The 15,751-nt window shown below is 34.6% G+C and overlaps 1 protein-coding gene across 1 annotated transcript; it reads left to right on the plus strand.

Moving 5' to 3' along the window:
• The first annotated feature begins 7,845 nt into the window (after positions 1-7,845).
• Positions 7,846-14,355, plus strand: LOC121254878 (protein NRT1/ PTR FAMILY 8.3). The gene is made up of 5 exons (XM_041155066.1): positions 7,846-8,163; positions 11,025-11,130; positions 11,220-11,437; positions 12,155-12,711; positions 13,330-14,355. The coding sequence occupies exons 1-5, from the start codon at positions 8,113-8,115 to the stop codon at positions 14,150-14,152; spliced, it is 1,755 nt and encodes a 584-aa protein (XP_041011000.1). The 5' UTR covers positions 7,846-8,112; the 3' UTR covers positions 14,153-14,355.
• Positions 14,356-15,751: the final 1,396 nt, after the last annotated feature.

The raw sequence follows: 15,751 nt of genomic DNA on the forward strand, positions 1-15,751 counted from the left end.
AAAAAAACCGTCACGTAATGTGTGCAACAAGTCCACTACTACAAGCAACTCTCTTATCTCTCACTCTATGCCCTAAAATTTAGATAACAATTTTGAAATCTGTGAATTTCAATAAAAAGCATAGATTATCTTATTGACCTAAGCATATGCATGACCATAGGGTAGGCACATAAGCTTCATAAATTGTAACGGAGAAATGTAAAGACCGCCACCACGTCGTGTATTTGTTTTCCTCTTTATTCATTTCTCTTTTTCTTTTTATAAAAAAAATGACTTACAAAAAATAAGAAAAATGTAATGGAGAATTTGCCATCTCAAGGTCATCGTAAATGAGGCAAAATAAAATCTAGAATAGTGGGATGGACAAATAATTTATCTTTTGTTTGATCTCTAGTAATCTCTCTCCTTTGGGTCATGAGAGCCACTTGGAATCATTGATTTCGTTTGTTTTCGTAAATGAGATGAGATGAAATTTGAAAATTGAATAAAATATTATTAGAATATATTTTTTAATATTATTTTTGTTTTGTGATTTGAAAATTTTAAATTATTTATTTTATTTTGAGTGGGATTTAAAAAAATTGTAATAATTAGATAAGATGGGTTAAGAAGTTTTAAGAAAACAAACAAGAAATTTTCAAAGTATCTTACACAACATGAGACTTTTATTTAGAGAATATCAAATCAATTGAACTAATGAAGTCAATTATTAAAATCAAACTTTTATCCGGTGTTTAACAATGGTTAGATGGCTTGTAGATAGTTACGATAGTCGTGATCAAAGTATTATGTCATCACATATATGAGAAAATAAAAGAAACTATGAAAAAGTAGACATAACATGATCTATGTAGTTAGACGTAATTGTAACAAAATAAAAATAAAAAAAGGAGAAGAAAGGACAGAAGGTAACGCCATGGATGAGCAGAGAAGAAATTGATTCTTTGTGATGTTATGAATTGCTAAAGGATTTATGTACATCCTTACCACTATATATGTTGTACATGCTTGCTAAAAAGGGAATAACAGAATAACAAACCTATTACAGCTATGCACTACACGACAAAATGAATAAATACAAAAGAAAATGTTCTGGACTCTTAATACTATAAAAACGAGATGTAGATATTAGGAGAATGAACAACATGTAGCTGTAGCATGTTGTAATACCCCCCCCCCCCCCCCCCCCCCCCCCCCCCCCCACAAGATGGAGAATGAAGATTCATAATTCCCATCTTGATCAAATGAACTTGAAGCAAAAAGGCTGGCAGTGCTTTAGTGAGGAGATCTGCACATTGAAGATGAGAAGGAACATAAGCTATAGAGATTGCACCTTCAAGTATTTTGTCTTGGATAAGATGGCAATCTAACTCAATGTGCTTTGTATGCTCATGGAAAACAGGGTTTGCTGCAATATGAATTGCAGCTTGATTGTCACAGAAAAGTGTGGCAGCTTAAGGGTGAGGCACATGTAGATCAGTGAGGATAAACTTTAGCCAAGTAAGCTCAGAACACGTGGCTGCCATGGCTCTATATTCTGCTTCAGTTGAACTTCTAGACATAATAGTCTGTTTCTTAGATTTCCAAGAAATCAAAGATTGACCCAAGAGAATGTAGTAACTTGTCACTGATCTTCGCGTGTCAGGACAAGATGCCCAGTCAGAATCACAATAAGAATTAAGCTGCAGCTCTGAAGTAGATGACAACAACAAGCCTTGACCAGGAGCAGCTTTAATATATCTTCAAATTTTCTGAGCAGAAGCTAAGTGAGTTATGGTGGGCTGATCCATGAACTGGCTGAGAGTTTGGACAGGATAGCTGATGTCTGGATGAGTGATTGTTAGGTAAAGCAGACTACCAATCAATCTTCGATAGATGGAGGGATCATCAAGATGTGAACCAGTGGTTTCGCTCAACTTCAAATTTTGTTCCATAGGAATCTTTACTGGTTTGGACCCCAAAACACTAGAATCTGCAAGTATGTCAAGGGCATACTTACGTTGGCAGATGTGGATACCTTCTGAAGATCGAGCTACTTCTATCCCAAGGAAGTATCTCAAAACACCAAGATCTTTAATTTTGAATTTGTTATGCAAGGAGTCTTTGATAACAGCAATTGAACTTAAAGAATCACTAGCAACTAAAATGTCATCCACATATATGAGTAAGGCAATAAATGAATTACCATTTGTCATAGTGAGCAGGCTATAGTCAGCCTTGGACTGAGTAAAACCAGAATCCAGTAGAGAGGAAGTCAATTTTGCATACCATTATCTAGAGGCTTGTTTCAAGCCATACAAACTCTTGAGCAATTTGCACACTTGCTGAGGACCCCCTTTGGTATATCCTAGTGGTTTATTCATGTAAATGTCCTCCTCTAAGTCACATGGAGGAAGGAATTATTGACATTAAATTGATGCAAATGCCAGCCTCATATTGCAGCAACTGAAATGAGGCATCTAACAGTAACCATTTTGGCTACTGGTGAGAATGTCTCATTGTAGTCAATCTCTTCCTGTTGGGTGTACCATTTTGCAACCAACCTAGCTTTCAACCTTTCCACACTAATATTAGAATTTCTCTTTACTTTGTAAACATACTTACAATCAATAGCTTCTTTGTTAGAGGGTAAATCTGTGAGGACCCAAGTTTTATTTTGTTCTAAGGCCAATAACTCAGTGTCCATGGCCTTACACCAGTTAGGATCTTTTATGGCTTGTGAGTATGAATGTTTAGAAGCAGCAGAAAGACTAGAAGAGAAGACTCGTAACTCAGGTGAAAAAGACTGGTAGGATAAGTAATTATGTAAAGGAAAATAACAACTAGTGAGAGGAGAAGATACCTTGTCCAGAGATTGCGAATTGGGGTGAGTGCAGCTTGATGGCAGTGGAAATCTTGAAGATAACTAAGAGCTTTTCTTGCCCTGGATGACCTTCGAAGAACAGGTTGAGGTGGAAGAGAATAGCTGCTGTCAACAAGTGATTCAAGAGAGGTAGAGGAAAGAGGGTTGAAAGAATTAGAACTAGGAGATGAAGGACTGACATTTGTGAATTCAGTAGATGAAGAGGGATTAATAAGATCATGCTCAGGAGTCACATATGGATCATAGTCATGATCTAAGTGAGATGGAATAGGAATAGATTCTGGTTGAGTGAGAGTAGCCGATTGAGTGGAAGAATCAAATTGAAATGGGAAAATAGTTTCATCAAAAATGGCATCCTTTGACCCCAAAAGGATAACCTAAAAATACACATTTCCTCCCCCTTGGATCAAATTTCTTTCTGCCATGAGAGAGAGTGGATGCAAAACAAAGGCATCCAAATACCTTTAAATGTGTATAGCTTGGCTTAGTGGCAAAAAGGATTTCATAAGGTGTCCGATTTGCTAACAAGGGGGTTGGTGTCCTATTGATGAGGTAAACTGCAGTTAGAAAGCAGTCAGTCCAAAAAGATAATAGAAGACCAGATTGGAAAAACAAAGCCCATGCCACATTTAAAATGTGTTGGTGCTTCCTTTCTACAGTCTCATGTTGTTGAGGTGTCTCAAAACAAGTCATTTGGTGAATGATTCCCTTTTGGGTAAAAAATTTAGTCATTTTGAATTCAATGCCATTATCACTTCAAAGGGTTTAAATTTTAGTTTCAAATTGAGTCTCAATTAAATTATAGAATGACTCAATACAATTCATTGTCTCTGATTTGGCTTGTAGAAGATAGACCCAAGTAGTTTTAGAGAAATAATCCACTATGGTCAGAAAGAATCTTGTACCATCATGAGCTGTGGTGGAACATGGGCCTTAGATATCACAATGTATTATTTCAAAAATGGCAGTGGATTTATGAGAACTGGTAGGAAATGGAAGTTTATGTTGTTCAGCAAGAGGACATATATAACAAGGACCAGTTTCATTAAATTGTAACTTTGCTTTACAACAGGATCTTCAATTAAGCCAAGTCTGGAATGTGATATGTGACCTAGGCGACAATGCCAAAGGTCACTAACATGCCAGAGGTCACTAACATTACTATTGTTTATAACTGAAAAAGAAATTGAAGGAAAAGATGGAGATAGATGAGATAGAGTATAAGCCAAAGCAGTAGGAGAACCAATGGCGGTCAAAAGGTGATACAAGCTGCACTTCACTTCATCCATCCCAATCGTGGTCCAATTGGAAAGGTCTTGAATAAAACAAGCATTAGTCAAAACTATTAAGCAACAAGTCTGAGTTTCAGTGAGCCTTTTGGCAGAAATCAAGTTAAAAGAGAAAGAAGGAACACATAAGACATTGGTGAGAGTCAGTTTCTCAGTGACCTTGACAGTGCCCAAGTGGGTAATAGGCATACAAGCACCATTAGGCAACTTGACAGAATATGAAACTTCTGCAGTGACTGAAGTAAAAAGAGAGTGGCTACAGATCATATGATCTGTAGCACCTAAATCAATACCCAAGGAATATTAGTGGAACAGACATATTTATGTGAAAATAGATAAGAATGAGTGAGAGGTATACCAGATATCTTTGAGGCTTTAGGAGTATTAACATTATTTTTTAGAATGGTTTGTGCCTAATTAATTGAAGGGAGAGCAATGATAGGATCCTTTTGTTGAAGTAAGTGCATGAGCTGCTGGTATTGTTCCTTAGTAAAACTCACTGTGTCATCACGAGTTTCCTCTTGATAAGAATCATTATAGAAGCTGGTTTGATTGGCAGATAGGACTAGACCTTTTCCCTTCTACAGCTTGTGCCCTGGGGGTATCCATGGAGTTTGTAGCACTTCTCAGCTACATGGCCAATCATATTGCAATGGGTACAAGTAGGAGCTTGAGCATTACCAACTTTAAAACAATTTTCCAGTGAGTGGCCCTATGATAGTGTGTGCAATAGGGCCTCTCCTTTCTCTGATGAGGTTTGTTGTTGGATTTAAAAAATGCATGAGGGGTCTTAACAGCTAGAGCCATAGAATCCGGGGATGGTGAATATGTGGTGAGGAGGTTATGTTGTTCTTGTTGTTGAATTAGGGAGAAAACTTTGTTGGCAGTGGGAAGAGCTTCAATAAGCATAATCTGGTCTCTAGAGTTAGCATATTGGTTATTCAAGCCCATAAGGAACTGTATGACACAATCAGACTGATATCTATCATTCAAAATGCTTAGTTGCCCACAAGTGCAAATAGGAACAGGGTCATAAACAGTAATTTCATCCCACAAGGTTTTAAGATTACCATAGTAAGTACGTACAGAATCTCTATCCTGTCGAAGGTTTGCTAGACTCCTCTTTAACTGGAAAATTCGAGGTCCATTCTGTTGGGTAAAGCGGTCCTTCAACTCTTCCCAAATTACTCGTGCATCATCCACAAAGGCTACACTGCACTTTATATCAGAGCTGACTGAGTTTTGAATCCATGATACTACCATGTCATTGCATCTTTCCCATGCATCTAAAAGAAGGTCATCCATATCAGTTGGTTTGGAAATACTTCCATTAATGAACCTCAACTTATTCTTGGCTCTAAGTGCTCGATGCATTACTCGAGACCAAGTAGAATAATTGTTTGTTGTAAGGAGGTCAGCAACAAGAACAACAGCAGTGTTATCACCATTTTCAACTCTATAAGGATTGTTTGGGTTTGCGAAATTCAAATAAGGTGTGTTTGAATTTGGGTTTTTTGTGTTTGTTGAATGGTCTTCCATGGGTTTGTAGAAAGGGTTTTCTGTGTATGAAAGAATGCGATCAATAACAGGAGTAAACCCTTGCTTTGATATCATGTAACAAAATAAAAATCAAAAAAGGAGAAGAAATGAGAGAAGGTCACGCCATGGATGAGCAGAGAAGAAATTGATTCTCTGTGATGTTATGAATTGCTTAAAGGAATTATGTACATCCTTACCACTATATATGGTATACATGCTTGCTAAAAAGGAAATAACAAAATAACAAACCTATTACAACTGTGCACTACACGACAAAATGAATAAATACAAAAGAGAATATTCTGGACTCTTAATACTATAAAAATGACATGTAGATATTAGGAGAATAAACGACATGTAGCTGTAGCATGTTATAATAGTAATGACTTGCATCGATAGGATTCGGGGCGTGAATTCACTATGAAGAATATACGAATTATAATAGTGCTTTTTTATTCTTTTTATTATAAGATGGTAAGAAAAGGATTATGTTACAGGTTCTTTGAGTTTGCCTTTTGAATTTGATCCTTAGTGCAATTTTATTACCTCAACTAATTCCACAAGATCTTGAAGTTAACGATATCTCCAATAACTTTAAAAGAATTCAAATTGATGATTATATGAACAAATCTAAAACTGGACCAACTGAACTATCCCTCAACATTATAAAAAAATATACTAACAATCAAAATAAGGCGACAAACCCAAAAACAAACTAATATTATCTGTAAGAGAAATGTTTTTTGTCTCGAATTTGTGTCTCGAATGATTTTTTTTTTATTTAGTGATTAAGAAAGTATTTTTTAATAATATTGTGAATTTTTTATTCTTTTTTAAAATGTTTATGATAACTAAAAAATACATGAAAAAAAAAAAGAAAAAAAGGAAAAAAATAAAATAGTCTATTTGAAATGTTTTTTCAAAATATTTTTTCGGTTAATGATGCAATTGTATATCTGTAAAAAAAGTTTTGAGAAAAAAATAGTACCAAAGCCTCGTTTATTTAAACTAAGCTCTGGAAAAGTTACTTTACGATGATTCTTTCTTTTTATTGGTATGCGTGCTATGTCTTCGAGGGGCAGTTGGCGAGATAAGGAATTTTATCCATCATTTATTATTATTTCTACATTTTATATTTATAAAACTTTTTTCATAGAGTTTAAGAATATTTTTATAGATTATATAAATATTTTTTATAAAATATGAGATATATAATAATAAATAATAACTAATTAGAAGATTTTTTTTTTTTTTTACTAGACACAAGTGTTATGGCAGATTGTTAATTTATTTTTTTGGGAAAGCCGGATTGTTAGTTTGTTTCGTAGCTTTCTGATCGCTTTTGATTATGTGACTATTTATTAAGAAAAAGTAATATTATATATTAATGCATAAGTTTTGTATAGTTATTTTAAAAAAGAGTAAAATTTATTATAAAAAATTTAAATTTTTTTAAAGTGATTATACGGTATTTGTGCACTCACGACTGTAATTATTATTTTTTATTAAAAAAAATAATAGAAAAAATAGAGATGAAAGAGTAGTTGCATGATGACAATTATAACAACAATTTTGCTATTTACAAATGAGAAATGCTGCTGCTCCGCTGGAGCTCTTGAAGGATATTTTTTTATTTAGTAATTAAGAAAATGTTTTTTAATGATATTGTAATTTAAAAAAGGGTAATGATATACTCACAATATTTTGTATAATATATTATATAATAATATATTAATGATATTTTTTTTTATAAGATGTTTTATAAAAATATATTTCATTTAATACATTATTATATAATATATTATATAAAATATTATGAATAAATCATTTTTCAAACCGCAGTGGGGGCAGAGCCACCCTTAACAAATTGACGCATAACGATATTGCTTACTGTAAATAAATATATTAATTGCGATGCTGTTTATATTAATGTATATATAAATATGTTCAGAAAGAAATATTTTCTGTTTCAGTATTCATTTTTTACCTGCAGAGGCTTTAATTAGGATGCAAAAACGCCAGATTCCGGAGAAGGGTAGATAGATATAGCATTGACCCAACGCTTTTCGATGTTATCTCAAAGCACGTGGGCTGTGAATAAGCATTGAAGATTATTGAGAAAGAAGGCTGCTACCTGTTTGATAAAAGGGCAGATAACCGAAGTTCCAACCAACAATAATACTTGGAGTCACTCACCAGGTTAAGCCTTATTCCCCCCTCCTTTACGGGTCGGTACATCATTTTTTTTTTTTTTTTTTTTTTTACCACTGTTGGATCCTTCGTAGTTCTTGGCCTTTACGTCACTTTTTTTTCGGCCCATGCCGTGTCTTTAAAGTCTCATTTTCTCGTTCCTCGAAAGTCGAAATCGCTTCGTTATCTTTTGTAAATCTTAAACACAGAGAGACGGACGGACGGACACAGATGGGTTCGTTGGAAGATGAGAGATCGCTCTTGGAAGATGGTCTTGTACAGGTTCTGTTTTGTTTTGGTTTATTTCTCTCTCTATCGATCGCTCTCTGATTCTGATAGCTGTTCGCATGTCTGAAAACTGTTCATCTTCGATGATAATTCTTTTTTATTATTTACTCTGGATTGTGGGTCTTTTTGTACGAGCAATAAGGAATATTGTACCTGCTCAAATTATGGAAAATTGAATATATTTTTGGAGATTCCCTTTTATTCGAAAGTCAATATACTTCTAGCACTCAGGTTTCATCGAATGGGTTTTGGTTGAACGTGTTATTCTTCCGGGATAAGATTAACCCATTGATTTTTTGCTGCTGCCTAAGTTCCCAATTGGGTTGACCCATAACTTTTTCTTTTGGTGCCAAAAAAGGGGGGATTGTTGGGGATGCGTATCGGGGATCATGACACATGTTAGTCTTGTTAAAAATTAGATGCAAAATATTCCCTAACTGCGGGGTTCATTATCAGAAGAAGCTGTTGGAAATTGTGAACCTGGCTTGACTTGGGTTTATATTTTCTTTTGTGGAAAAGATTCTCTAGTTTCTATTGCATGCGGCTTTGTTTCGAAGTTTATTGAATGAAAATGCTATTTGTACTTAAAGAAAAACTTATAAAAAACTTACTTCTCCACTATTAATATACTGAAAATTATGAAATTTAAAATTCAAAATTTGAATTTAAAAACAAAAGTGACAAAATTAGTTTTGTAAGTAAAAGTTGTAAGTATATATAACACTACTTTTTTGCTTCTCTGCTGCTCATCGAAAAATAATTTGTAATATATTGGTTACTCACGTTTAACCTATGCAGCCTATAGAAATGTTAAAGCTCCATTGTTCATTCTTGAAGCGAAAAATTGTAGGTCCAGGGGAGGGATGTTTAATTGACAAATTCTGATAGTTGGAATGGATGGTACTAGGTCATTATATGGGTAACCAATAGTGATTCAGCATCTTACTGCAGAATCCTCGTTAGTCATTGCTCATGTTTGCATTAAGTGTTCTTTTATATTCCATAAACATGGATCTGTTTATTGAATATATTCAATGCTTCACTGCATTGCTGTTTAGCCTGTTTCTGTAGAACCACTTTGGAAATGCCTAAATGCTGTTTCAGTCTGTTTCAACCGCCAAAACTGTTCAAACCCCAATCGAAGCTTCAAACCCTAAAATCTATCCCTTAACCGTAACAAACCACAAGATCACAAGTTTCCCTATCCTAAAGCCCACCACTGGCATGCAGACAGATTTACCAAATTTGTCCTTTGTCAGCCATGGAATTGAGCAACTTTAGAAGAGACCAAGATGTATGTTGCAAAATGGTTCAACATGATATATGCAGCACAAGCTACTGAGTCGTAGTTATTTTCAAATGCTAACCTTTGCAGATAGTTTCATAATTGCACCCGCTGGTTCAAACTGACATATGCAGCACAAGCTACTGTGTTTGTAGTAGATGTTTGTCTCATGCATTCATCCAACACCTCAAGTGTTTATACACTACCTGCATTTTAACAACTCAAACCAAAAACTCATAACTCATTATAACTACCACAACTTCTCTGGTACTTCATTTATTAGGTTATATGCAGTATTAAATTGGCTATTTACCATCAGTTTTACGTTGCATTCTTTATGCTATACTGTATATTAGTCATTTGCTAGGGGCCCTCATAATTTATACTATAGTCCTTAGAGCATTCCCATTGGGTTCCCTATAACCTCTTTTTCCCTATAATTTGAGGAACAATTTAGGGAATGCTCTCAAAACCTCCCTCCATTCGGATCCCTATTTTAGGGAAAAGATTTAGGTAATGAATAGTGGGAACCACTATTCATCCCCTAAATCACTTTTATCAATATTTTATTCATTTCAATTAAATTAATTCTTCTTCCAATCATCTACACTTTTTCTCATACTCATACTTGTTATAGTTTTAAATAATAGTTTTAAAAATAATTTAAATAACTACGAAAATATAAAAAAATAATAATTTTAAAAATATTAAAAATAATTAAAATTTGATTTAAAATATTCACTAAAGTAATAGTTCAAAACATAAGAAAAAATATTGAGTATTTAAATTTGTAAATGAAAGTGAGAGAAAAAAATAATAAAGAAAGAATAGAGAAATATTATTTTAATAGAATAGGGAATGAATAGTGAATGAGATGTAGAAGGTTTTTGAAAGATGAGTAAAATTTAGGGAAAACTTTTAGGGAATGTACTTTTTAGTTAAATTATAGGGAATTTTATGGGAAACCCAATGGGAATGCTCTTATGACTTTATGTATTCATGCTATCTCCATATCTCCATTTTGTGTTTCTATTTGAATATTGTATGCATTGCCTTGCATGCAAACTATATTATTGCTTTGTGCAAATGTTTTTAGGTACTTAACTCATCCAAAGGCCCATGATAATTTTCATGTCTCTTATCTCTTTTATTCTTCTACCTTCTCTTTAAATCTAGTTTGTATTTCTCTTTAATATCTTGTTCTCTTTTCGCTTTTTAAATAAGCCATTCTCATCGCCTGAAGGATTTAAATTGTGGCCAGTTTAGTAGCAGTTCTGATATTAAGATGGCACTTTTCCTAGAGGTTATTTGATGATTATTTAAAATTCATGGACAACTACTCGTATGTGCCATATCGATAACTTCTAGGAGGTTAACCTTGGTCCAAAGATCAGATGATTATCATTCTTACATTTTCAACACAACATGCCTTTATCTTTCTTCTTTTTTTAAAAAAAAAAAAAGGATTTCTATTATTAGTTCTCTTCATAAAAGATTTCCTAGTTCTCTTTTAGAAAGGACTTCTTCTATTACCGTATTGAGTGATTACTTCCTAATTCTGCATCTTCAGAATGAACGCAGCAGCCAATATACAGGGGATGGCTCAGTCGACTTTCACGGGAAGCCTGTCCTTAAGCAGAATACTGGAAATTGGAGAGCTTGCCCGTTCATTCTAGGTGACTCACTGTTTTTGGCATTGCCCTAACAGTTTAATGTTTCAATTAATTCATTCATTTCTTACATTTGTATATCATTTGAAATACAGGTACTGAAGGTTGTGAACGTCTCGCCTACTATGGGATTGCCACTAATCTCGTTACTTATCTTACCAACAAACTACATGAAGGAAATGTCTCTGCTGCAAGAAATGTTACCACGTGGCAAGGGACTTGTTATCTTACACCCCTCATTGGAGCTGTCATAGCAGATGCTTACTGGGGAAGATATTGGACAATTGCAGCTTTCTCCACTATTTATTTCATTGTGAGTATGTTTATCTCTTGTTTTACTTTTGAAGTATTTCATTCAATGTAATTGCATGATATGTTACACATCTTCAAGTATCTTGTTCTGGATGATTGAGCTTATGACCTCTCACATGTGAGAAAGACAATCACAATATTTTCTAGTGCATATGCTTTAAGCTTGGTTGAAAATGTACGTAGAGTTTTTGAGGATTGTGAATTGTTAAACAAATGCCAATCTAGCTCTATCTTACTTGAATCAGGATAATTAAGCATTATGAAAGGCCACTTAACGTGATTTCTTGAAGGCGGCCTTATTTAATGAATTACAACAGATGAAAGGATGTGAAGGATATGAAACCGAAGAATTCTGATTAGCTACGGCCGTTTCAAAAGATTCGAAATACAACTTTGATGCACTCTGACCTTAAACCCTTTCTCCCATGATTCTTCTTTGACCTTGATAGCAGAAGCTCTAACCAGAAAGGCATTACTCCATTCCAGCATGATAACTTTTTAAACAAACCTTCAGTTTATTTTATCATCAGAATGCATGGAGCATTTTTTCCCCTGATGAATGCAATGCTCAGTAAAGAGGTTTTGGTGAAGGATGCTGTCTACCATGCAGTTTGTTTCCTTTTCTTGATGGCACTGATTCCTATTCACATCATTTGTAATCAAATGACAACTATATAATTGAAATTTGTAACAGTTGAACTCATCAACTTTTCCACAGGGAATGTGTACATTGACACTTTCAGCATCTGTTCCTGCACTGATGCCTGTGGAATGTGTGGGGTCTGTATGCCCATCAGCTACTCCAGCTCAGTACGCAGTCTTCTTCTTCGGCCTCTATTTGATTGCTTTGGGGACTGGCGGGATCAAACCTTGTGTTTCATCTTTTGGTGCTGATCAATTTGATGATACTGATCCAAGAGAGAGGGTAAAGAAGGGATCCTTCTTTAACTGGTTCTATTTTTCTATTAACATTGGTGCACTAATATCTAGTAGTTTTTTAGTTTGGATTCAAGACAATGCTGGGTGGGGTCTAGGATTTGGCATCCCAGCATTGTTTATGGGCATTGCTATTGCAAGTTTCTTTTCAGGCACTCCTCTTTATAGATTCCAGAAACCTGGGGGAAGTCCTATTACAAGAATGTGCCAGGTTTTTGTTGCATCATTCCGTAAGAGGAATATAGAGGTCCCCAAAGAGAGTAGTCGTTTGTATGAAACACAAGACAAATACTCTGCCATTGAAGGAAGTCGGAAACTGGAGCATACTGAAGAATTGAAGTAATCTCTCTTTTATGTTATTCTGACTTCAATCACTTTCCAGTTCTGAGATGTTTTTCTATGCATTATTGGCTTCTTTGGTCATCGCTGAAGTTAGTTTATTAATATATAGATAGATATGCACAGTAAGACATTATCAGTTGTTTTGGGCACCCATGAAATGAGACCTTTTCTTCCATTTAAATGAAGAAGGTAGTCTTGTTGAATTGGTGTTACTGAAATGACTAATAAATAAGATAGAGGCCCCCGTGTCTTAACTCAAGTGGTAAAAGGATCTGTGGGGTGCTATGTTCAACAGAAGTCATTTATCTTTATATTTATATACTCTGTATGAAAACATGTAGGATTGTTTTGGGTGCAACCATAAAATCAATGGAATGATGTATGGTTCTGAAAATCTGCAAGGTCTGATATGTGTAATTAAGTCTGATTTGCAAAAGATGTAATGGGAAGAAAGTGAATGCCCTTATCAAGCTTAAAATGTTGACATCTTGTAGATTTATTGAATATTAATCTAATGCTGGGACGACATCCAGATCATTTCACTGTATCATTACCTAATTTGTCTTTGCAAGAAAGTTCTGCCCCTGACAAATCGAACTACTCTTTCTTCTGCAGGTGCCTTGATAAAGCTGCTGTACCGTCAGATGCAGAGATCAGAAGAGGGGACTTCTCTAATCCATGGATACTTTGCACTGTTACACAGGTGGAAGAATTGAAGATTTTGATCCGCATGTTTCCCATCTGGGCGACTGGAATAGTCTTTTCTGCTGTTTATGCCCAAATGTCTACAATGTTTGTGGAACAAGGGATGGTGATGGACACGACTCTTGGTTCTTTCACAATTCCTCCAGCCTCACTCTCAAGCTTCGATGTCATCAGTGTCATTTTCTGGGTTCCCATATATGATAGAGTAATTGTCCCGATTGCAAGGAAATTTACTGGCAAGGAGAGGGGCTTCTCAGAGTTACAGCGGATGGGAATTGGTCTTTTTCTTTCTGTCCTATGCATGTCAGCTGCTGCATTGGTAGAGATCAGGAGGTTGCAAATTGCAAATGAACTAGGATTGGTTGACGAAGGTGTTGCTGTACCACTCAGCATCTTTTGGCAAATACCGCAATATTTCTTGTTGGGTGCTGCGGAAGTATTTACATTTATAGGGCAGCTTGAGTTCTTCTACGACCAATCTCCTGATGCCATGCGGAGCTTATGCAGCGCATTCTCTCTTTTGACAACTTCATTGGGGAACTATCTGAGTTCTTTGATTCTGACACTAGTAACTTACTTCACAACAAAGGGCGGGAGCGTCGGATGGATCCCGGATAATTTGAACGAGGGTCACCTTGATTATTTCTTCTGGCTTTTAGCCGGTCTCAGCTTCTTAAATATGTTGGTATACATTGTTTGTGCCAGTAAGTACAAACAAAAGAAGGCTTCTTAAGGATTCCAGAAGATGGGGTGTCATTATGGAAAATTCTGAAAGGTTTTCCGTAAGAGGATGACGTAATAGCTATTTCTGGAAAGGATTCTGTAATAAAATGGTCTGTATATAAACTAAATCTACGTTTAAAATTTCTCTCCAGATTCCATCTGTGTATTATATGTTGTGTGGAAACTATTCAGCAATGGTTTCAGCTTCTGTGATTCGCCAGCGTGGTTCGATTCCTGCTTCTGTATTTGATCATCGAGAAACTGTCTTCCTTATAATATGAATGCCCAATGGTGGTCGCTGGAAAGAGGCAGAAGGTCATCGTATTTCATTAAAGTGTGTGCAGGCGAGGATAAGCGAGCATCTAAATTCTTAGAGAGTAGGGTTGTAAATGAATTAGTCTGTTTGATAGTCCATTAAATACTTGTTCGGTTAAATTCAAATTAATTTCAGTTCGTGAGAAAAGAAGTTTGTTCGTGAAAGTAGATATCATTTCGATTAGTAAATGACATCATCGTATTTCATTAAAGTGTGTGCAAACAAGGATAAGCGAGTATCTAAATTCTTAAGAGAGTAGGGTTGTAAATAAACTAGTATGTTCGATAGTACGCTCGATACTTGTCCGGTTAAATTTGAATCGAATTCGGCTCGTGAGAAAAAAAAACTCGTTTGTGAAAATAGATATTGGCTTAATTAGTAAATAACACATACCCGACAAAACTTTGCTCAACTTGGGTAAGTCTTGTTAAGGCTTGCTCGTTTATACTCGAGTCGACTCGTTAGTTCGATTCGATTAAAGTTCATTTATATATTGATAAATATATACATACATCTATGTATATATATATATATATATGTATATGCATTAGATATAATATAAACATACTACTTTTATAATTAAATATATAATATGTAACATAATTATTTATATCTATATATTGAATATACTTCATGAATATACTTCATAGTTATATTTAATAATTTGTACAATAATTAGTTGATAAGATTTAATAATTTCATATATTAACATGTAGAAACCATATATGAAATAGATATATGATATCATATTATGTGTATGTATTAATAATATATGTAGGTATATAATATATTGTAATTTGTTATTATAGATAAATATCAACTAGTTATATATTAATTATTTATAAATTTTTAAAATCTTATAATTCAATAGAGGTTTTACTTGTTAGTTGTACAAATTCAATATTAGTTTTTTATTTTTTTTATTTAACTAATTTATTAATTATTAAATTTTATTAAAAAAGAAAAAAAATAAACAATTCGAGTCGAGCTCGAATTCGAGTTAGAAATTTAGCTTATCGAGTTGAACTTGAACAAAAAATAAACAAAAATCTCGAATTCGGACTCGAACTCGAGCTCGAGTATTTTAAGTTGAGCCGTGTTCGGTAAGCCAAAAATCGACTCGACTCGACTCGATTACAACCCTATTAGAGAGTGTGGTTTTGGTTTACTGTCGAGCCCCATCTCTTCCTAGGCCGGCCGCTATTCTTACCTTCAATGTGGGTTATGGCCTCCCTCTAGCTATTGTTACGTTACAGTCGATTAGGATCAAAATGGGCTCACTTTTTTTCATCT

Source organism: Juglans microcarpa x Juglans regia, chromosome 3D, assembly GCF_004785595.1.
Source record: "Juglans microcarpa x Juglans regia isolate MS1-56 chromosome 3D, Jm3101_v1.0, whole genome shotgun sequence".
In the NCBI taxonomy this organism is placed as follows: Eukaryota; Viridiplantae; Streptophyta; class Magnoliopsida; order Fagales; family Juglandaceae; genus Juglans; species Juglans microcarpa x Juglans regia.